The 25,169-nt window shown below is 46.0% G+C and overlaps 1 protein-coding gene across 1 annotated transcript in view; it reads left to right on the forward strand.

Moving 5' to 3' along the window:
• Window positions 1-25,169, forward strand: part of LOC139229054 (ephrin type-B receptor 2) — a 585,159-nt gene that overhangs the window by 498,277 nt on the left and 61,713 nt on the right. Inside the window, exon 10 of the mRNA XM_070860715.1 lies at window positions 10,256-10,323. Coding sequence (XP_070716816.1) covers window positions 10,256-10,323 — 68 coding nt within the window. The remainder of the gene's footprint in view (window positions 1-10,255; window positions 10,324-25,169) is intronic.

Consider the following 25,169-nt stretch of genomic DNA (forward strand, 5'->3'; position numbering starts at 1 on the left):
CCACGCACTCCCCCGATCCGGCCGGATCAGCCCCACGCACTCCCCCGATCCGGCCCGATCAGCCCCACACACTCCCCCGATCCGGCCGGATCAGCCCCACGCACTCCCCCGATCCGCCCCGATCAGCCCCACGCACTCCCCCAATCCGGACCGATCAGCCCCACGCACTCCCCCGATCCGGCCCGATCAGCCCCACACACTCCCCCGATCCGGCCCGATCAGCCCCACGCACCCCCCCGATCCGGACCGATCAGCCCCACACACTCCCCCGATCCGGCCTGATCAGCCTCACGCACTCCCCCGATCCGGACCGATCAGCCCCATGCACTCCCCCGATCCGGCCCGATCAGCCCCACGCATTCCCCTGATCCGGCCCGATCAGCCCCGCACTCCCCTGATCCGGACCGATCAGCCCCACACACTCCCCCGATCCGGCCGGATCAGCCCCACACACTGCAGAAAAGTGCCGGGCCGCTCGATCGTGGCTGAAGAGGAATGAGAAAAATTGAAAAACAACAATATAGAAATTTTTGTACATACCTCGGCCGTCTCACCTTTAACCTCTGCCCCCGAGTCCCTGGGCCTCCCGATCAATACCTCCTGCATCTATCGGTGTTGTCGCCCGGCAATGCTGCAAGGGGCGGAACCGAAGTTCAGGTCTGGGGCGATGCACACGGCAATGATATCACAATCTCCGGGCGCAGGAGATCGGGGCGCATCGTCTTACCGCCGCCGCAAACCTCCCGCCGAAGTTAGTGGGAGTCGTTCATCTCGCCGCGCCCGGTCGGTAAGTGGTTCGCACCCAGTTAGCGCCCCCCCCGGAGATGATAGCGGAAGGCGCTAAGGAAGCCAATTTCTAGGTCCTACTTTTTAATTTACCTCCTCACCAGTGTGTCTCCTCCTTCCATAAAGTTTATCAATTAAACAAATCAATTCTGTGCCACAGGAGTTCAAATCTTTCAGTCCTTGATCCAAAATACATTTTACAGTATTATCTCATTGTGTCTTGTCAATCGCCACATTCTCATCTCCTGTCAGAAATGCTTGCTTTACTTTTAATTTCAGTTTTATTTACTACGTTGATAGTTGTACTTAATCACTTCTCCTCAGAATAAGAAAAATGAAGAAGCCTTTTTATTGAAAGGCTTTTCAGTGGAACTCTGAAAAGAGTACATTGCACCTACTAGCAGGAATCTGGCTGATGTGCTTAAATCCTGCCCACAGTGTGAGGCCATGCCAGTGTTAGTGAGCCTTAATGTGGGCTGCTGCTGCCCAAGGCTTTCCTAGTCTGGGTAAGCCATGTCCCCGAGGCCTTTGTAGATTATGGTCTGCTTCAGGCGTCAGCAGGAGATCGCTTGGGCAAGTTGTTTAACCACACGTCTCTGCTTTTTTGAGGCTGGAACTTCATTTCAGCTTTTTTAGTCCCATTTTTTGTGGTCAGAGAAGGGAAAACAGGACGTTATTTATGTCAAGGTACAAAGAAATATAAACACAATTAGGGAATGGAGTGTGATCAAGACTCCTTTCTTACTTAGAACATAAGAAGCCCAACACGAGAAGAATCACTGCTAGTAATGGGAAATGAATCAGAGCAGATAAGAGTGTTGGGGAACATCTAGGCAATAGTGATCACAACATAATAAGATTTAAGATAATGATCGAGAAGGACATAAGTAAGGCAAAGACCAAAGTAAATTTTGAGGGAATACGAATGGAACTTAAAAAGATAGACTGTAAAAACATATCAATAAACAAAGAGATATAACAGCAGTGGGAAATATTTTAAAAGGTGATCAATAGAGTTCAGGAGACATATATTCTGCAAAAAAAAACCAAGAATAAACTAGCCAATAATGAAACACCATGGATGAATAAACAGATACGGGCAACATTGAAAGTAAGGAAAAGGCATAAACCAAGTACATAGACGATAACAACAACAACTTGGATTTATATAGCACCTTTAACATAGTGAAACGTCCCAGGTATTTTAAGATTAAAAAAAATTGCCACCGAGCCGCAATTAGCACAGGTGACCAAAAGCTTGGTTAAAGAGGAATGTTTTAAGGATTGTCTTGAAGGAAGAAAGAGAGGTGGGGCAGGGAGTTCCAGAGCTTGGGACCTAGGCAACAGAAGGCACGGCCACCAATGGTTGAGCGATTATAATCAGGGATGCTCAAGAGGGCAGAATTAGAGGAGTGCAGACATCTCGGCAGGTTGGGGGGCTGGAGGAGATTACAGAGATAGGGAGAGTTGAGGCCATGGAGGGATTTGAAAATAAGGATTAGAATTTTGAAATCGAGGCGTTGCTTAACCAAAAGCCATGTAGGTCAGCGAGAACAGGGGTGATGGGCGAGCGGGACTTGGTGTGTGTTGGGACACAGGCAGCTGAGTTTTGGATCACTTCTAGTTTACGTAGGGTAGAATGTGGGAGGCCAGCCAGGAATGCATTGGAATAGTCAAGTCTAGAGATAACAAAGGCATGGATGAGGGTTTTAGCAGCAGATGAGCTGAGGGAATGGCGGAGATGGGCAATGTTACATTGGGTGGAATTAGGCGGTCTTAGTTATGCTGCGGATATGTGGTTGAAAGCTCATTTCAGGATCAAATATGACACCAAGGTTGCGAACAGTCTGGTTCAGCCTCAGACAGAAGTTGGGGAGAGGGATGGAGTCAGTGGCTAGGGTACGGAGTTTGTGGCGGGGACTGAAAACAATGGCTTCGATCTTCCCAATATTCAATTGAGAACATTTCTGCTCATCCAGAACTGGATGTCGGACAAGCAGTCTGACAATTTAGAGACCGAGGACGGGTCGCGAGAGGTGGTGGTGAGGTAGAGCTGGGTGTCGTCAGCGTACATGTGGAAAGTGACGCTGTATTTTAGGATGATGTCGTCAAGGGGCAACATGTAGATGAGAAATAGGAGGGGCCAAGGATAGATCCTTGGGGGACACCAGGGATAATGATGCGGGAAGAGAAGCCATTGCAGGTGATTCTCTGGCTATGATTAGATAGATAAGAATGGAACCAGGCGAGTGCAGTCCCACCCAGCCGGACGACGGTGGAGAGGCGTTGGAGAAGGATGGAGTGGTCAACCGTGTCAAAGGCTGCAGACAAGTCAAGAAGGACAAGGAGGGATAGTTTGCCTTTGTCACAATAATAAACTATGTCATTTGTGACTTTGATGAGAGCCGTAGGCACGGAAACCTGATTGGAGGGATTCAAACATGGAATTGCGGGAAAGATGGACACGGATATGGGAGGCGACAACACGTTCAAGGACTTTGGAAAGGAAAGGGGGTTTGGAGATGGGGCAGTAGTTTCCAAGGACGAGGGGTCGAGGGTTGGATAAAGGAAAGGATGCCAAGGGGAATGTGAAGAGGTTAGAAAATACATTTTCAAAAAACAATTCATAAAGCAAAAAGGAACTATGAAATGGAATTATCGAGGAATACAAAAAGAAGTAGTAAAGTATTCTACAGGCACATCAATAACAAGAGAAAAATCAGAATAGGATCTTTACAGGATGCAGAGATCAGCTCACAGATAACGACAGCAAAATGACAGAAATATTGAACAGTTATTTATCTATATTTATCAGGGAATCTAACAAGATGGACATGATATTAGAAGAGAGGATCAATAAAGGTATAAGAACGTTTAAGATAGAAAGTGGGGAGATAACTGATAAACCAGTCAAACTTAGAGAGGATAAAATCCCTGGTCTGAATGGATTGCATCCACACAGAATAAAAGTTAGGGAAGAGATAGCAGCGGCACTATTACATATATATAACAATTCATTGGAAAAGGGAATAGTGCCAGAGGACCAGCAGACAACTAATGTAAGATAGTCATTAATAAATCCAATAAGCAATTGAGGAGAAACACTGTTTACCCAGAGTGTGCTTAGTGCTCACTGTCACTGTCACAAGGAGTAGTTGAGGCGATTTGCAAAGATGCCTTTAAGGAAAAGCTAGGTAAGTATATGAGGGAGAAAGCAATAGAAGGACATGTTGATCGGGTGAGATGAGCAATGGTGGGAGGAGCATAAACACGGTATAGGTTAGTTGAGCCAAATGGCCTTTTTCTGTGCTATACTGTGCTGTTTCTGTATATTCCATGTAATTCAACAAAAATTTTAAAAAGTAAAATTCTAATTATAGTTTGATGCACTGGCGATAACTGTATAATCCGTTGATCTTCTGTAGGAATTGGGAGCAAAGAAGATGTTGATGTAGAAATGAATAAATGCACATTTGCACAGTTGGATAATGACTCTCATATTGAAAACATTAACTATAATACTTCATCAAAGTATCAAAAGCCAAGCACAGAATCAATGGCAAGTAATTTACAGGATTAATGGATTCAATTCAGCAGGAAACAGTCCACATAAAATAAAACTGACTCATGGATAAAAAAATGTAATGATACAGGAAAAATTAAGGCTGACGAAGAGTCCCTTGCCTCTGGTACCCTAACTTTCTCAGCTTAGTATTCAATGGGGAGAACGAAGTCAATATATTTTTAGAGGGAAAGTGAGGAGTGCAGAGACTCAGAAGGGTGTGGGTGAACAGAAATTTGTGGGGGTTAATATATAATTCCTTCAAAGTGCAAGTCCTTCTTAGGCAGTCCCTCAGACAGATAAAATCATAAAAAGGCCAACAGCATTTGGGTTTCATAAATCGGAACCTAGTGGTCGAATTCTTGCTTTGGGCACTGTTAGTGGAATTTTCCATGGTTGCGGTCACAACAAAGGTTTGTTAGGCCTGCAACAATAACTTTGTCTGATTTTGGGTCGAGTGGTTTCAAACAACAAGCTTTAATATATATTTATGGGGAACGGGCAGGGAAGTGGAGTTGAGGCCAAGATCAGATCAGCCATGATCTTATTGAATGGCGGAGCAGGCTCGAGGGGCCAGTGGCCTAATCCTGCTCCTATTTCTTATGTTCTTATGTATATATTGACTAATAACAGCATTGATTTTATATAGTTGTTCTACAGTATTATATTAAATGGCAAAAAAAGAAAAAAGACTTAAATTTATATAGCGACCACCGGATGTCTCAAAGTGCTTTCCAGCAAATGAAGTACTTTTGGGGTGTGGGCACTGTTGTAATGTAAGATGACATGCAACTAATACGACCTGGTTCCCAGGCCCGAGTGAACGGTTCTGGCTTTCTAGGCTGCCTCGGTGTGGCTGTGGACGTTCCAACATTCCCGAGAGTGTTCTGCCATTTCAGAGGAAAAATGTCCCATTCTTATACTATTCGGCTACCTTGGGCAGCATCTACACACAGCAGCATACAAAGGTGCACGTTTGCTGAGGCCACGTATTGAGGTGTTTACCCCGTTTCTAATATTTTTAATGGAAAGAAACGACATACACGATAACGTTCTATTGCGCTGCCCGATTGGGCTGGTTCATGGAAGATTTTACATTTGTGATTGTGCAAATAAATTTTCGGTTGCGGTCATGGCGACGGGGTGGGAAAGTTAGCGCCCGGGAACAGTTTGCGCCTCAGTCAGTAACTTTGGGCAGCTGGGCCCTGAGTGAGGGGGCGCAGCGCTAAGGGAGCAATTGTACACCCCTCGTGGGGCGTTAGGATGGGAAACTCCCGAGCTAAAGAGCCGGGCTGGGAGCGTTCCCAAAGACGCCTGAGGTGGGGAGGGGGGGGGGGAAGAAAAACCCTAAAAAAAAACTAAAAGAAAAGCCATAAAAACATTCCCTAAACATTGCCCACGCCACCACAACACAAATCACAAAAAAAGTTAAGAGATGAAAACAATCACACTTACCTTAGGAGTCCATGACTCACCTCTCCTCTGTCTGGATGGTGGGACCGCCCTGACTTCCCAGGCGGTCAGTGCGGGGCGCGCTGCGGGGCGGACAGGAGCTCAAACGCACGTCGGTGTCGCAACCAGGGGCGTTGCACACGGGACGCAGCTCCTCCAGGTGCCGCTGCTCCGCCCTGCCGCTAAACCGGACCTGGGGATCACCGCGGGGCGCTGGAGGCTGACCGCCCACCCAGAACACCTCACCGCTGCCATTGTCGCCGCTCCGGGGCGAGAAACAGAGCGCAGAAGACCCGAAAATCAGCGCATTGAACTCTGAACTAACCGCCGCCAGTTAGTTTCTTTCTGTTAAAGAGTATTCCTTGATATATCTGAGAGTAGGAACCTAGTGCAATTTTATTAATACCGTGAAAATGGGTTAATTACAAAAAGAAGCATTTTTAATAAGGGCGCCCAGTCCTTAGCCTGTGAGTAACCTGAATTAAAATCACCGAAAATGACTTTAAAAGAACTATACAGAACCATTTAATACTTTCATTGGTGTACACCAGTCAGTTTCTTAGTAAATTAAATATTTGTTGATATGAAAAAACTTTAGAAACCTGCCTAGTCATGCCTGTATGCCTACAAAAATGAGTGCCATTTGAAGAGCCTTCCCAAACCACTGCAATAAGCAGAATCTTGCAATTTTGACCTGGGTTTTATAAATAGAAGTATGGGGTGGAAATTCGGTACCACCAATTTTTTGGCGCTAATGGTGGTGGGACGGTAAATTTTGCATCAGGAAATGGTTTGTGTCTGCAACCACAAAATTCATCAGCTGGGCCCGGAGTGTGAGGTGGGATGCTAAGGGAGGCGTTGCACACCTCTCTGAGGGCACTAGGCCGGCTGAGCAACTGAAAATCCCGCGTTAAACAGCCGGCCTCGGAGTGCCCTGAGAGAGGCTTCTGTGGGGAAACAAAATCAGCAAAAAAAACCACCAGAAACATTTCCAATATCTTACTGACGCCACATCCACATAAATCGCAAAAACAATAAAATAAAAAACGATCACACTTACCTCAGGTAGACATTCGTTCCCTCACTGCGGCCGGAACAGCTCGGACGGCCCGCTTTCCCGGGCGGTGCCACTAGGGGGCGCTGTGAGATGCTACGGGTCCCCAGAAAACAAACCAGGGCCGTTGCACACTGGCTCGCCTCTCCTGGGTGGCACTGCTCCGTGCCTCCGCAAAACACAATACCGAATGTCCCAACAAGCCGCTAAAAGCTGGCAGCTTGCCCGGAAAGTCCCGACGGGGCGCGAACAGAGGCAGCAACAAACCGAATTTCCACCCCATAGAGTGCAAAATCAAAGAGATATTGCTAAGAAAATATATAAATCATGGAATAGACCACAGGGAGAATATGGAGTCCTGGTTTGGTGCCTTACTCTAATCTGTCAAAGCCAGTTGAGATGCACAGGGATGATCCCAGGGGGAGAAGCTTCAGTCCAAAGTGTAAAGTCCAATGATCCTATTCAATTGAAATGGAATGAAGATGGCAAATCCCAAAATATCAAACATTCAGTGTGTTATTGTGCAGTGTTGTGTAAATCATTAAGTAAGGCGGACAGAATTCAGCACAGAGTACTTTCAGGCGCCCTGGCTGACAATGGAAATAAAAGCTAAAATAAAACAGAGAAGGAGGCTAATGCAAGTGTTTAGGATCTGGACTGCCTGATAGGGTGGTGGATACCTCTTCAGTAGTAGCCTTCAAAGGGAAATTGGATAAATACATGAAGTGGAAGAAATTGCGGAGATATGGAGAAAGAGCCAGGTGTAGGAGTAACTGGATTGCTCTTCGAAAGAGCCAGCGCAGACTCGATGGGCCGAATGGCCTCTTGCTGCCTGTACTAGTCTATGATTCTATGATGTCAGGAGCAAGATTCAGTTAATAACCAGGAAAACTATGAGAGGTACAGGAGGGAATTGAAAAAGAGAATACAGGAGGCAAAGAGAGCTTACGAGAAAAGACAAGCAGGCAACATTAAATTAAATCTAAAACATACAGGGCTGGATATTCAGTTGTCTAACGCTCAGTTAGCGGCCAGAGGGGGCATTAATGGGAGCGTGAGGTTACTGACCGGGAGTGCAGCGTTTAGCACCCCGACCGAAAATTCATTAGAGGCTCACCGGGGGCGCAAACCGTTAGCGCCCGGCTGCTGACCATCGCTCCAATCCTCATTGAGCGCCCGCCAATAATACCGTCTGGAGAAACAGTGGGTCCAGGCTTGCAGAGTCGTTAACTGGTGGCTACTTAAAGGGATGAGGAAGTGCTTCCCTCGGAGGTCACAGTCAGTGCAACGTTTACACACAGCACGGTGCGTGAGCCTCCCAGTTTGCCGTGGCAGACAGACATAACAGTGCAGGTTGGAAACAAGTGAGGTTGAAAAATTTAATGGGTGCATTACTATGCCGCGCCTTTAAGACTCGGCTTTTCCTGGGATCTGAATCGGAGTGGGCAATGGGCCTACAAAATTTAGTGACAGAACTTTCGTTAGCAACTCCCCACCCCCCCCACCCAGCTCGGGTATGTAACGGCTGATTTTGCGCCCCTGTCAGCTCCTCGCCCAATTCTGACAAATTTCTGGGCGGGAGGCACAAACTTTTACAAGGCGTTAAAATTACCGCTCCGCCTGGGTTACTACCACAAATGAGGCGCGACCGAATTTCTCCCCCATAAATTGTAAGCAAAAAAATTGGGCCTATTAAGAAGCCAAAGGGAAATCTTCATGAAGAGGTAGAGGACATAGCTAAAGTATTAAATGAGCACTTAGCATCTGTCATCACTGAAGCAAATGATGTGAAGGTTACACTAAAAGATGAGAGGAAAGTTATGGACAGGATAATAATAGATAGAGAAGACAGAATAAAAAAATTAGCATTGCTGAAAGTTGGTAAGTCACCTGATGAAATGCATCCCAGGTTGCTGAAAGAAGCAAAGGTAGAAATAGCAGAGGCATTGGTCACAATCAGTCAATCCTCATTGGATAGAGGAGTAGTGCCGGAGGACGGGTGAGTTGCTAATGTTATACCACAGTTCAAGAAAGGAGAGAGGAATAAACCTGGAAACTACAGACCAGTCAGCCTAACATCGGTGGTGGGGAAATTATTGGAAACCATTATCAGGGAAAAAAAACTTTCATTTGGAAAGGCATGGGTTAATCAAATCATGGATGTGTTGAAAGCAAATCATGTCTGACTAACTTGATTGAATGAAGGGAAAGTGACGGTATGGATACAAACTTGGCTCAGTGACAGGAAGCAAAGTATGGTGGTGGATGGATGTTTATCAGACTGGGAGGTGGTTTGCAGCGGTGTTCCCCAAGGATCAGTTTTGGGTCCATTAATCTTCAGTTTTTATAAATGACCTAGATACAGGTGCAGGGCGCAGCATAATAAAGTTTGCAGGTGATGCAAAACATGGCTAAGGAGTAGATAGTGATGAGGATAGTTACAGGCTTCAGGATGACACAGACAGGATGGGGAAATGGGCAGAAGCATGGCAGATGGAGTTCAATGCTGGGAAGTGTGAAGTGATGCACTGTGGGAGGACTAATATGGACAGGCAGGATACTATAAATGGCGCGATCCAGAAACTGTAGATGAGCAGAGAGACCTTGGTGTCCATGTACACAAATCTTTAAAGGTGACGGGGCAAGGTGGCGAGTTGGTTAAAAAAAGCACATGGGTTACTTGGGTTTATAAATCGAGGAATGGAATATAAAAGCAAAAAGATCATGCTGGAACTTTATAAATCACTGGTTGGGCCTCAGCTGGGGTATTGTGGACAATCTGGGCATCGTACTTCAGCAAAGATGTAAAGGCCATTGAAAGGGTAGAGAGGGGGTTTACGCGGATGGTACCAGGGATGAGAGACTTCAGTTATGAGGAGAGGTTGGAAAGGTAGGGACTGTGCCCCTTGGAACAGAGCAGGTTAACAGGTGACCTAATAGAGATTCTCAAGAGGTTTGGTAGAGTAGATCGAGAAAAATTATTCCCCATGGCGATTGGATCAATAACCAGAGGTCATGGATTCAAAATCTTTGGCAAAAGATCCAGAGGGGAGATGTGGAGAAGTTTTCACTCAGAGAGCTGTTGGGATCTGGAACGCTCGGCCTGAAAAGATGGTAGGAGCTGATTCCATAAATAATTCTAAAGGGGAGTTGGACGGGTACTGGAGGATGAGGAACTCTCAGGGTTACGGACAAACAGTGGGGATGTGGGACTAAACACGACCGCTCTTTCAAAGAGCCGGCACGGACATAATGGGCCAAATGGCCTCCTTCTGTGCTGTAAGTTTCTATGATTGCATGAACTAGAAATGGGAGCTTGTACGTCAATGATCAAACTATGACTTGTTATCTGATTAACCGTTACGTGTAGTGACAGTCGTTCTCATTTGCTGCACTTTCAGGAGACGAGGATTTGAACGGGCAGACTTGGAATACACGGACAAGCTGCAGCACTACACAAGTGGCCATGGTGAGTGCAAATATCTCCATCGATTTCTCCACCATTAACTAGAACATGCAGACAGGATTGATGGGAAAATTACAACACATCTCACGGTGCACTTCACAGTGCGAACAGTTGGTGCTGCCAGAATGCTGAGGACAAGCCATGCGCCTGAATCCCCTGCAGTATGTGGCCTCACTTGACATGGCAATGATTGTGGCTTGGGCCTTTCACTATTGAAATTGAATGGAAGCTGTAAGTGCACTTGTCCCTGCCAGCACTGTAAGAGGCTGCGACTTCAGTGACGTGTGTCATTTCAACCAGGGAAATCCACCGTCTGATTGCACTTAGCTGCTGAAAGGCACCGCGTCAATTTGCTGCTGCTTTCAATTCGGCCGCAGTACATTAATTGTATTGGTGTGGCCCTGATCAGCTCTTATTTATTTAACCCATGTCAGCTCATATCCGCAACATTTTGGGGTGGAAATTCGATCGCGTCTCGTTTGGAGGCGGTAACCCAGGAGGAATGGTACTTTTAGTGCCTTGAAAGAATTTGTGTCTCCCACCCAGAAATTCATCAGAATCGGGCGAAGAGCTGACGGGGCGATAAATCAGCCGTTGCTCACTGGGGAGGGGGGGGGGGAGGGGAGGGGTGGTGGGGGGGCGATAACAGAAGTTTGGTCGGTAAATTTGGTGGACCCATTGCGCATGCGCGGAACTCCGAATCAGATCCCGGGAAAAGCCGAGTCTTAACAGCGCGGCAAAGTAATGCACCCATTAAACATTGCACTCCCGGTCGGTAACCTCTAATGCTCCCATTAACGCCCTCTCTGGCCGTTAACTGAGATGTTCGACAACCAAAAATCCAGCCCTTTGTTTTTAACTTTTTAAAGATTTTCATTAACAACAGTTCCATGAAAGGTGAAACTAATTGATATACACATCACAGCACTATTTTTAAGAAAGGGCACAAAACAGTTTTAAAAGAACATTTCTGTAATCTAGAGATGAACGTATCATTCACATATTCCGATCATCATATGTTGTATAATATTTAAATGAGTTCCAGTGTTTCCGTAAGACAGGGGTTGTCAACCTTTTTGCTTCTGAAGGCACCCTCCTGTGTTGTAAAAATTCCACGGACCCTCTGTAACACAAATATTTTTTCTGTATAAAAATTAGTTATGCAATTAAAGCTATATGTTTATTATTTTGATTTTGCTTAATGTGAAAATTGTTGCTGGTGCTGAACAACTCTTGTCAAGACGCAGAGGTATCTTCGCCAACCACAGGCTCGCGTCATGGTTAATGTTCATCCTAGCTCGGTACTTTCTTTCATTGATGTCAAAAGAACATAAGAACATAAGAAATAGGAGCAGGAGTAGGCCATATGGTCCCTCGAGCCTGCTCCACCATTTAATACGATCATGGCTGACCCGATCATGGACTCAGGTCCACTTCCCTGCCCGCTCCCCATAATCCCTTAATCCCTTGTTGTTGAAAATCCATCAGCAGATGTGTTAAATGGGAGTAATGCTTCCAGTGCTGCTGAAGAAGCAGTGTTGTATTCATAGCAGCATTCACACCAAAATTTCTCCAGCGGCAGATCACTAACGTTGGTTCGGAGGGAGCTGGCTGCTTAAACATCAATGAGCTCTTCCAATCGCTTTGATTGGACAGAGAGCGAACATTTACTGTCACTAATCTCACTAAAGGGGTTTGTAGCCCACCGGTGTGCAGCAGGTTGTTCCATCGGCAGTTCTGGAGCAGGGGTATTACATTTGTTGCATAGACCAGAAAGATGTGGTTTGATTGTCAAAGTCAACGTTACTTTCTTGAATGAAAGAATGCAGGGGCTCAACCATATCCGTAGTCCCCGCACAGACAAGAACTTTCCAGACCTGCAGTTTCTTTCTCAATGCGCCAATTCTTTCACGCTGGCAAAACAATGAGTTCTCCCGCCATGCATAGTTTACTGCAGCTGATTCGCGCCACTGACTGTGCCTGCGGGTATCCCAGTGCAGCCGACCACATGCCACTTGCTGCGTCTCGGCAAGTTCAGATTTCTTATATCCACTAAGGAAGTGCATACCTCCTCCCTGAGTGAAATATATGGGTAAGCATTGCGCCTCGAGATAGCCATCTCATCTCTGTCTGCAAGGAATTGTGCTCTGCACAACACACGGGGGGGCCAAAATTGCTCCTTCCCTTAAGGCCTGTGGACATCGGAAATCGACCACGCTGGCCACGCTGTGGAGCGCAATGGCCACCATTATCAAAATTCCACTCCTGTGGTATCCCGGTGGTGACCCGCTCCGCCCTTATCGCTCCGCTGCCGCCGATCCCTGTTAAATGCTTATCACAGTGCGCACCGCCGATGCTCCCCCGCACGGCAAAATTCCACCGAGAAAATCATCCTCCCGCCGGGCGGTGCCAAAACCTACATTTTTGAGACGGTGCAGTGAGGCTGTGGCCTCCTAAAATGGCGCTGCGGCTCCCGTTAAAGGGGAGGACACACTGCCGCTGCCACCATGTTTTTTTTGTTGGCCGACTGTGCCATGTCGGGCCGACAGTTATGCCATCGGGTTCGGCCGGGCCGCCAACGAGCAGCCTGGCACCCCTTCTTGGGTGCCGGGCCGCTGGCCCAGTCGAAACCCTCCCTGGTGGCCCAGTGGACCGAACCTAAAGAATCGCGCAGGCTCTCCCCTTTAAGTGAAGGCGAGAGCCGTGGTGACGCGGCGCAGTGATGATGCCACCAGGGCTACGCTGATGACTGACAGCGGCGGCCACGCTGCCCGCCCCCAACTTCTGGCCCGACGCTGTACTGGCTGCTGTAAGAATGTAGCTTGTGGTAAGCGATAACTCTTAATTTCGGCAGCTAACATCAACTGCAACACCAAGAAATATGGCTAAAGGTCAGGGCTTCAGAATCTAAATCCTTTATTGTGTGCGCGGTGAGCTGTAGTGTATAAAAAATAAACCATTACGAGATTGCAGGCAGTACACCATCAGGAACAATACAATAATGGTTGAATAATTGGATAAAGCAACAATAAAGAGAAAAGACTTTCTTAACTGTAGTTCTGGCGGGGTCATAGAAAACATAGAAACATAGAAAATAGGTGCAGGAGTAGGCCATTCGGCCCTTCGAGCCTGCACCGCCATTCAATAAGATCATGGCTGATCATTCCCTCAGTACCCCTTTCCTGCTTTTTCTCCATACCCCTTGATCCCCTTAGCCATAAGGCCCATATCGAACTCCCTCTTGAATATATATCCAATCAACTGGTATTAACAACTCTCTGCGGCAGGGAATTCCACAGGTTAACAACTCTCTGAGTGAAGAAGTTTCTCCTCATCTCAGTCCTAAATGGCCTACCCCTTATCCTAAGACTGTGTCCCCTGGTTCTAGACTTCCCCAACATCGGGAATATTCTACCCGCATCTAACCTGTTCCGTCCCGTCAGAATCTTATATGTTTCTATGAGATCCCCTCTCATCCTTCTAAATTCCAATGTATAAAGGCCCAGTTGATCCAGTCTCTCCTCATATGTCAATCCAGCCATCCTGGGAATCAGTCTGGTGAACCTTCGCTGCACTCCCTCAATAGCAAGAACGACCTTCCTCGGATTAGGAGACTAAAACTGAACACAATATACCAGGTGAGGCCTCACCAAGGCCCTATACAACTGCAGTAAGACCTCCCTGCTCCTATACCAAATCCCCTAGCTATAAAGCCAACATACCATTTACCTTCTTCACCACCTGCTGTACCTGCATGCCAACTTTAAAATACTGATGAACCATGACACCCAGGTCTCGTTGCACCTCCCCTTTTCCTAATCTGCCGCCATTCAGATAATATTCTATCTTCGCGCTTTTGCCCCTAAAGTGGATAACCTCACATTTATCCACATTATACTGCATCTGCTCACTCACCTAACCTGTCCAAGTCACCCTGCAGCCTCTTAGCGTCCCTCTCACAGCTCACACCGCCACTTAGTTTAGTGTCATCTGCAAACTTGGAGATATTACATTCAATTCCTTCATCTAAATCATTGATGTATATTGTAAAGAGCTGGGGTCCCAGCACTGAGCCCTGCGGCACTCCACTAGTCATTGCCTGCCATTCTGAAAAGGACCCGTTTATCCTGACTCTCTGCTTCCTGTCTGCCAACCAGTTCTCTATCCACGTCAATACATTACCCCGAATACCATGAATTTTAATTTTGCACACCAATCTCTTGTGTGGGACCTTGTTAAAAGCCTTTTGAAAGTCCAAATATACCACATCCACTGGTTCTCCCTTGTCCACTCTACTAGTTACATCCTCAAAAAATTCTAGAAGATTTGTCAAGCATAATTTCTCCTTCATAAATCCATGCTGACTTGGACCGATCCTGTCACTGTTTTCCAAATGCGCTGCTATTTCATCCTTAATAATTGATTCCAACATTTCCCCACTACTGATGTCAGGCTAACCAGTCTATAATTACCCCTTTTCTCTCTCCCTCCTTTCTTAAAAAGTGGTGTTACATTAGCTACCCTCCAGTCCATAGGAACTGAACCAGAGTCGATAGACTGTTGGAAAATGCTCACCAATGCATCCACTATTTCTAGGGCCACTTCCTTAAGTACTCTGGGATGCAGACTATCAGGCCCCGGGGATTTATTGGCCTTCAATCCCATCAATTTTCCTAACACAATTTCCAGCCTAATAAGGATATCCTTCAGTTCCTCCTTCTCACTAGACCCTCGGTCCCCAAGTACTTCCGGAAGGTTATTTGTGTCTTCCTTCGTGAAGACAGAACCAAAGTATTTCTTCAATTGGTCTGCCATTTCTTTGTTTCCCATTATAAATTCATCTGAATCCGACTGCAAGGGACCTACGTTTGTCTTCACTAATCTTTTTCTCTTCACATATCTATAGAAGCTTTTGCAGTCAGTTTTTATATTACCGGCAAGCTTCTTTTCGTACTCTATTTTCCCCCTCTTAAGAAAACCCTTTGTCCTCCTCTGCTGAATTCTAAATTTCTCCCAGTCCTCAGGTTTGCTGCTTTTGCTGACCAATTTATATGCCCCTTCCTTGGATTTAACACTATCTTTAATTTCCCTTGTTAGCCATGGTTGAGCCACCTTCCCTATATTATTTTTACTCCAGACAGGGATGTACAATTGCTGAAGTTCATCCATGTGACCTTTAAATGTTTGCCATTGCCTATCCACCGTCAACCCTTTGAGTATCATTTGCCAGTCTATTCTAGCCAATTCATGCCCCAAACCATCGAAGTTGCCTTTCCTTAATTTCAGGACCCTAGTTTCTGAATTAACTGTGTCACTCTCCATCTTAATAAAGAATTCTACCATGTTATGGTCACTCTTCCCCAAGGGGCCTCGCACAACAAGATTGCTAATTAGTCCTTTCTCATTACACATCACACAGTCTAGGATGGCCAGCTCCCTAGTTGGTTCCTCGACATATTGGTCTAGAAAACCATCCCTAATACACTCCAGGAAATCCTCCTCCACCGCATTGCTACCAGTTTGGTTAGCCCAATCAATATGTAGATTAAAGTCACCCATGATAACTGCTGTATCTTTATTGCACGCATCCCTAATTTCTTGTTTGATGCTGTCCCCAACCTCATTACTACTGTTTGGTGGTCTGTACACAACTCCCACTAGCGTTTTCTGCCCTTTGGTATTCCGTAGCTCCACCCATACCGATTCCACATCATCCAAGCTCATGTAATTTCTTACTATTGCATTAATTTCCTCTTTAACAAGCAATGCCACCCCACCTCCTTTTCCTTTCTGTCTATTCTTCCTAAATGTTGAATACTCCTGGATGTTGAGTTCCCAGCCTTGGTCACCCTGGAGCCATGTCTCTGTGATGCCAATTACATCATAACCGTTAACTGCTATCTGCGCAGTTAATTCGTCCACCTTATTCCAAATGCTCCTCGCATTGAGGCACAGAGCCTACAGGCTTGTCTTTCTAACACACTTTGCCTTTAGAATTTTGCTGTAATGTGGCCCTTTTTGCTTTTTGCCTTAGGTTTCTCTGCCCTCCACTTTTACTTTTCTTCTTTCTATCTTTTGCTTCTGCCCCCATTCTAATTCCCTCCCCGCATAGGTTCCCATCCCCTTGCCATATTAGTTTAACTCCTCCCTTAATGTCACATTAACAGAGGTCTAATTCTTAACTAACAATCAGTTAAAGATTTAACTGCAAATATGCCTGACTGTGTCCATGCTTTTCTTCACTCTGTCCCGAATCTGAAAGGCCGCCACCCAGTGGCGGGAAATGATAAGACGCAATACGGTGTCTCAGAAATATCAGGAAGTGTCTCAGTCCATCACAGACACACTACCGCCCCCATTATGAGCGACTTCCGTTCCGCCGGAAAAAAAAGCCAAACAGCGGAATTTCACTCTTGAGACCACCGCATCCACCGCGCCAGTGAAAACAACAGAAGCGCGTGCGTGTGCCCCGATTACAATGGGGGGCAACTTTGGCCCCCTGGAGTTTATTGCTGTGGATTTAGTCAAATTAATCGAAACATAGAAATTTACAGCGCAGAAGGAGGCCATTTCGGCCCATCGTGTCCATGCCGGCCGACAAAGAGCCGCACGGCCCTCGGTCAGCAGCCCTGAAAGTTACACATAAACCTATGAACAATGACGGAAAGGTAAAGAGCACCCAGCCCATCCAGTCCGCCTCACACAACTGCGACACCCTTATACTGAAAAATTCTACACTCCACCTCAACCGGAGCCATGTGATCTCCTGGGAGAGGCAAAAACCAAATTAAAAACCCAGGCCAATTTAGGGAGAAAAAAATCTGGGTAAATTCCTTTCCGACCCATCCAGGCAATCGAAACTAGTCCAGGAGATCACCCTGGCCGTATTCTAGTCCCTGCAGTACTTACCATTATATCTGCACCGGCCAACAAATGAGGGTTACCAAGTCAATACATCGCTTTAAATATCATAGGAAAGCTCAATACCCTTTCAGCCGAGTGCTGAATATCTTTTGGAACCTACATCTTTTGTTAACTGCCAAAAATGATTTGTGTTGAGAGCACCGTGAAGACCTGGTTCAATATCTTTCGTAGCAAGGGCCTCTCGGTGTAAAAAGCATTAAGTGTCCAAATAGCGTGAGGTGCAGCCACTTTTATTCTTTGCACAACACCAGAATGCTTTCACTGTCTTTGCTGCAGCCCCATCAGTGCAGACCCCGAGGCAATTTGTCCAGCTGATTTGAAAATGTCGTCCAACTTTGTTGTTGCGTTGAGCTCTTTGCAAGGCAAAAAGTCTGATTTCTTTATTCCACACATACCGAGTGAATGGGACATTTCAGAAGTGTCTGTGGATTCATCAAGTTGTAGAACAAAGTCATTGTCAGGCACTGCACAACTATGTCTTCTGACATTAAATCAATCCGTCGCTTGACAGTGGCATTTGTTGTCGATATGTTTTCCAGTTCCTTGGCCTTGTGCTCTCCAAACACTTCCCTTACGCTTTCAATGACAGGCGGCATTATCAACTCCTCAGTCATCATATGCGTTTTTTTGCTTTAGCAATTTTCTGCACCGCTAAGTAAGATAAGACTGCAAGCTTTTTATCAGCAATAGTTGTGGATTCCATTACTGCTTTAGTGCAGAGCAGTCCCTTTGCCTTTCGCTCGTAAAACGCAAGTAGTTTGTCCCTATATATTTCCTGTTTGGTAATTAAATGTCTTGATAATCTGGAAGGTTTCAAAGATTCATTGTACAGTGCTTATGCATAAATTACAGCCTGCGGATGAGGTAAATCTCCACCTCCTATACACCCAGCGGATGAGGTATATAAAAACATAAGAACATAAAAAATAGGACCAGGTGTAGGCCATCCAGCCCCTCGAGCCTGCTCCGCCATTTAATACGATCATGGCTGATCCAATCATGGACTCAGCTCCACTTCCCCGCCTGCTCCCTTATCCCCTTATCCCCTTATCATTTAAGAAACTTCCTATATCTGTCTTAAATTTATTCAATGTCCCAGCTTCCACAGCTCTCTGAGGCAGCGAATTCCACAGATTTACAACCCTCTGAGAGAAGAAATTTCTCCTCATCTCAGTTTTAAATGGGCAGCCCCTTATTCTAAGATCATGCCCTCTAGTTCTAGTCTCCTCCATCACTCGAATCATTCTCTCTGCATCCACCCCGTCAAGCCCCCTCATAATCTTATACATTTCGATAAGATCATCTCTCATTCTTCTGAATTCCACTGAGTAGAGGCTCAACCTACTCAACCTTTCCTCATAAGTCAACCCCCTCATCTCCGGAATCAACCTCGTGAACCTTCTCTCAACTGCCTCCAACGCAAGTATATCCTTCCTTAAATACAGAGACCAAAACTGCACACAGCATTGCAGGTGTGGTCTCAACAATACCCTGTACAACTGTAGCAAGACTTCCCTGCTTTTATACTCCATCCCCTTTGCAATAAAGGCCAAGATTACATTGGCCTTCCTGATCACTTGCTGTACCTGCATGCTAACCTTTTGTGTTTCATGCACAAGGACCCCCTCCACCTCCAGTACAAATAAAGCCAAAATTCAAGTAGCTGCCTTCTATTTCCTTAATTTAGCAAGGTTAATGGTGACTTTATATTTTTTACTCACATCTCGATCTCCTCGCTGTTCTTCAGCCCCTACGGTTGAACCTGATGAAGGAAGTTGTGTATCTTCGCTCTGTAGGTTTTGTTGTTTTGAAGCTGATGGTCGAATTAAAAGTTTATCCATATCTGGTGTTTATTGTGTGTGTTTGAAACGATTTTGCTTGTTCTTTGTAATGCTCGTGCTGAAATAGCTCTATTACACTTTACGTAAAGCAAGAACGTATTGCGTAACCCGAGAACATGTTCATTTATGCACTTTCAGCATAGAATAAACATACACGAAAATGTACTTTTTGGCGGACCCCTTGAAATCTTCTCGCAGACCCCTGGGGGCCGCAGACCCCCCAGTTGAGAAGCCCTGCTGTCAGAGACAGGAGGGAAGGGCTGTTATAGGGACCATTTGTCAGAGCAGTGTTCCGAGATAATCGGGCTTCAGATTGAAAATGGTTCTTTGGAAACTTGACTTTGATTATCCAGTATCTTGAGCTCCCTGGCATGTACCTGTCACTTGACTGTCAAGGTTTTGGACGTTAGCCTAAGCTTTGTAAAATCAAGTCAGTTTTTCCACTTTAGCATCTTCTTACATGAAGAAATGACCCTGCATTGGCTACAAAGAAACCATCAGACCTCAAACCATATCTCATCCAACCTCAAACCACAGGCCCCTGTGAGCATGGTGGTAGTCGGACGCAAGTAGCAAGCCAAACGTTGAGCAAAGCCTAAGGTCTGCCTCGATGGGGCCTCCATTTAGGTGGCGAGCACACCTGCCGGAAACAGTTGGGGATCTAATGAATATCGGGGCCCGATTGAAAAGAAAGAAAGACTTGTATTAATATATAGCACCTTTCACAACCACAGAACATCGCAAAGCGATTTACAATCAATGAAGTACTTTTGAAGTGTAGTCACTGTTGTAATGTAGGATGAGACCTGTTGTAGTGAGTTAGCACTGTGCCTGCTGATTCTTACAACCGCTGACTATTCACGGACTGCTTCATTATCTGAGGAGTTGCGAATGGAACTGAACACTGTGCAATTATCAGCGAACATCCCCACTTCTGACCTTATGATGGAGGGAAGGTCATTGATGAAGCAGCTGAAGCTGGTTGGGCCAAGGACACTGCCCTGAGGAACTCCTGCAGCGATGTCCTGGGGCTGTGATGATTGGCCTCCATTTACCTCAACCATCATACAGGGGATGACTCCAGCCAGTGGAGAGTTTTCCCCCTGATTCCCATTGATTTCAATTTTACTCGGGCTCCTTGATGCCATACTCGGTCAAATGCTGCCTTGATTACAAAGGCAGTCACACTCACCTCAGCTCTAGAATTCAGCTCATTTGCCCATGTCTGGACCAAGGCTGTAATGAGGTCTGGAGCCGAGTGGCCCTAACAGAATCCAAACTGGGCATCGGTGAGCAGGTTATTGGTGAGTTGTATCTCCTGTGCTTTCTCCATCCACCACCTGTTCTTTAGGTCCCGGGTTTTTGTTGGACCTCAGCCTTAAGCCATCTGTAATGTTGCTTTGCTGTTCCCGCATTGGGTTGTTGTTTAAGGCTCAGAAATGCCCTGCGCTTACGATCTATTAGCTCTTGGATCTCCTGATCATTCTCATCAAACCAGTCCTGGTGTTTCCTGGTTGAGTAACCAAGTGTCTCTTTTCAGGCACTGGTTATGGAGTCAAGGCCACCTACAGGCCAAACTCCCAAGGCTCCACCCCACTGCTGGCCAAGAACGGGGAAACACTCATCAAGGACACCAAGGCAGTCAGGGCCCATTGGAAGGAGCACTTCAAAGATCTCCTCAATCGAGACTCTGCCTTTGACTCAAGTGTTTTCGACTCCATCCCGCAGCATGCTACCCGCCACCACCTCAGTGAAACCCCAACACTGCACGAGGTAGAAAAAGCCATAAGACAGCTCAAAAACAAGAAGGCTACGGGAGCAGATGGAATCCCTGCTGAGGCATTGAAGTATGGCGGAGAGGCACTGCTGGTGCAAATACACAACCTCATCTCTCTCATCTGGAGGGAGGAGAGCATGCCTGGAAATCTTAGAGATGCAGTGATCGTGACCATCTTTAAAAAAGGGGACAAGTCTGACTGCGGCAACGACAGAGGAATCTCCCTGCTATCAGCCACTGGGAAAGTCGTCGCTAGAATCCTCCTCAACCGACTTCTCCCCGTGGTCGAGGAGCTCTCCTGGAGTCACAGTGCGGATTTCGTCCCCTGCAGCGCACAACGGACATGATTTTTGCAGCGCGTCAGCTACAGGAAAAATGCAGCGTCAGCCCTTATATATGGCCTTCTTTGACCTTGCAAAGGCCTTTGACACTGTCAACCGCGAGGGTCTATGGAGCGTACTCCTCCGTTTCAGATGCCCCCAAAAGTTCATTATCATCCTCCGCCTGCTCCACGGCGACAGGCAGGCCGTGATCCTTACCAACGGATCCATCGCAGACCCAATCCATGTCCGGACCGGGGTCAAACAGGGCTGCGTCATCGGCCCAACCCTCTTCTCAATCTTTCTCGCAGCCATGCTCCACCTCACAGTCAACAAGCTCGCTGCTGGAGTGAAACTAAACTACAGAACCAGTGGGAACCTGTTCAACCTTCGCCGTCTCCAGGCCAGGTCCAAGACCACCCTAACCTCTGTCATCGAGCTACAATGATAGAGCACTGTCCCCAGCATTGAAGCACTGACCACACTCGATCAGCTCCGCTGGGCAGGCCACATAGTCCACATGCCAGACACGAGACACCCAAAGCAAGTGCTCTACTCGGAGTTCCTTGCTTACCCCTGTGTGACCTACATTGGCTCCCGGTTAAGCAACACCTCGATTTTAAAATTCTCATCCTTGTTTTCAAATCTCTCCATGGCCTTGCTCCTCCCTATCTCTGTAATCTTCTGCAATCCTCTGAGATACCTGCTCTCCTCTAATTCTGCCATCTTGAGCCAAACGGCAAACGAGCCAAAGGTGGGCGGCGGAAACGTTACAAGGACACCCTCAAAGCCTCCCTGATAAAGTGCAACATCTCCACTGACACCTGGGAGTCCCTGGCCAAAGACCGCCCTAAGTGGAGGAAGTGCTTCCGAGAGGGCGCTGAGCACCTCGAGTCTCAACGCCGAGAGCATGCAGAAACCAAGCGCAGGCAGCGGAAAGAGCGTGCGGCAAACCAGTCCCACCCACCTCTTCCCTGAACGACTATCTGTGCCACTTGTGACAGAGTCTGTGGCTCTCGTATTGGACTGTTCAGCCACCAAAGAATTCACTTCAGGAGTGGAAGCAAGTCTTCCTCGATTCCTAGGGACTGCCTATGATGATGATGATGATATTGGTGAGTCAGTGCCTTTTGCTGATGATTGGGAGTAGGCTGATGGGACAGTAATTGGTCAGATTGGATTTGTCCTGCTTTGTGTGGACAGGACATACCTGGGATAATTGGCATTTTGGAATTACACAACACAGAAACAGGCCATTCGGCCCAACCTGTCGAGCTGGTTCGGGATAGAATCGGTGGCTAGGGAAAGGTGGTTGTGACAGGGACTGAAGACAATAGTTTCAGTCTCCTCGATTTTTAATTGGAGGAAATATCTGCTCATCCAATACTGGATGTCGGAAAAGTAGTGTATGAGCTTCTTTGTTTTCCTAAATTATTTATTCAGATAAAGTTTCACATTCAAACTGTTATTAAGTTAGGTAATTGTTACCGCAGTCTGTGTGGCCACAACTGATCTTTGTAAAGCTCACTCTCTTGCAGTATAATGAAGTATATAGACTTGATAAAATGTAACCTTTATTAACCTGAAGACTTTAATCTGAGGCAACTGACAGAAATGTTCATGTCAAGCATGTCTGAAAAAACCTGCAATGTAAATTTTAAACAATTTTCAGGTAAAGTGTCAGATGTAAACCATTAACAAATGTTTAATTTTTACTTCAGAAACAAAAGAGGGAGGGAAGTGTTTGTACTTAGAAATTGGAAACAATTAAGAGTTCTTCTGCCATAGGAGCACAATTTGCATGTAATTTGGGGATGAAAGGGGAGGTAATTGAGGGCAGGATTCTGCCAGGTCATCGCCGCTATTTGAACCCAGTTGAACCTTCGGCAAATTGAAGAATTCTGACTGAGGCACGCAAAGTCTAAACCAGGAAGTGTAAGTTAGAATTTTTAATTCAATGTGCAGGATATGAACAGGACCATTTAGACGATGATATGTCGGGTTCTTTCTCTCAACTCTTGGGTGAAACCCTCCTCTTCACATCCTCCCAGGGTTGGAGTCAGACAGGCAGTTCTTGGCCTTCAGATGTTTGGAGCTGCCCATTATCAGTTATTGATGTTCGCGCTGTTCACGTAGCTTTAGCTATTGTCCCATGGAATGAATCTTCAATTCTAACACCAGTCCACGACTTCTGACAAGTGTACCTGGGATCACGTGGGCCTGGTCCTCTAATCAGCAAACAGAATTAGATTCTACATATTTCAGAAAGGAATCCTATAATCAAATTGTATTACAATTTACAGGATTGGAATTTAATTCCTAAATAGCTTCATTCCACCAATATCACTAAAAGTTTAATTTTGCTGATAATTTTATCGACATCATTGAAACTCAAATTTTTGCATAACCAGTTAAATTGTGTGATTTTTGAGATGAAAATGTTTAAATCATGCTGGAGGATTCCCCTTATGCTGATGCAAGCAGGTGCTGCCCCATTTGCATCAACCGTAACATTTCCGTTAGCAATTGCTGAGCGGTTGGTAGGCAAATACATAGGATATACGGCACAGAAACAGGTCATTCGGCATGCCGGAGTTTATGCTCCACTCGAGCCACTGCCTGTCTTTCCTCATCTAAATCTATCAGCATAACTCTCTATTCCCTTCTCCCTCATATGCTTGTCTAGCCTCCACTTAAAAGCATCAATAATATTCACCTCAACCACTTCCTGTGGTAGCAAGTTCCACATTCTCACCACTCTCTGGGGAAATAATTTTCTTCTGAATTCCCTATTGGATTTCTTGGTGACTATCTTATATTGATGGCCTCTAGTTAAGCTTTTCCCCACAACTGGAAACACTCTCTGTATCCATTCTGTCAAACCCTTTCATAATTTTAAAGACCTCCATTAGGTCACCCCTCAGCCTTTTTTCAAGAGAAAAGAGACCCAGCCTGTTCATCCTTTCCTGATATGTATACCCTCGCATTTCTGGTATCATCCTTGTAAATCTTCTCTGCACCCTCTCCAGTGCCTCTATATCCTTTTTATAATATGGTGACCAGAACTGTACGTAGTACTCTAAGTGTGGTCTAACCAAGGTTCGATACAGGTTAAGCATAACATCCCTACTTTTCAATTCTATCCCTCTAGAAATAAACTCGAGTGTTTGATTTGTTTTCTATGGCCTTGCTAACCTGTGTCGCAACTTTCAGTGATTTGTGTATTTGTATTCGAGATCCCTTTGTTCCTCTACCCCACCCAGACTCGCACCCTCCCAGTAATAAGTGACCTCCCTATTCTTCCTATCAAAATGTAGTACCTCACATTTATCTGTGTTGAACTTCATTTGCCGATTATATGCCCATTCTGCAAGTTTATTAATGTCCTCCTGTAATTTGTTGCAGTCCTCCTCAGTATTGACTATCCCCACCCCCTCCCCACCCCCCACCCCCAATTTGGTGTCATCCGCAAATTTAGAAATTGTGTTTCTGATTCCAAAGTCTAAATCGTTAATATAAATTGTGAACAGCAGTGGTCCCAGCACTGATCCTTGTGGAACACCACTACCTACATTCTGCCACTGTGAATAGATACCTTTTAAGAACACAAGACATAGGAGCAGAAGTAGACCATTTGGTCCCTTGAGCCAGCTCCGCCATTCAATATGATCATGGCTGATCTGATCATGGACTCAGCTCCACTTCTCCGCCCACTCCCTTTATTGCCTTATCGCTCAAAAATCTCTTTATCTCCACCTTAAATATATTCAATGACCCAGCCTCCACAGCTCTTTGGGGCATAGAATTCCATAGATTTACAACGCTCTGAAAGAAGAAATTCTTCCTCATCTCAGTTTTAAATGGGCGGCCCCTTATTCTGAGACTCTGTCCCCTAGTTTTAGTTTCCCCTACAGTGGAAATATCCTCTCTGCATCCACCTTGTCGTGCCCCCTCATTATCTTATGTTTCGATAAGATCACCTCTCAT

Source organism: Pristiophorus japonicus, chromosome 18 (genome assembly GCF_044704955.1).
Source record: "Pristiophorus japonicus isolate sPriJap1 chromosome 18, sPriJap1.hap1, whole genome shotgun sequence".
Classification (NCBI taxonomy): Eukaryota; Metazoa; Chordata; class Chondrichthyes; family Pristiophoridae; genus Pristiophorus; species Pristiophorus japonicus.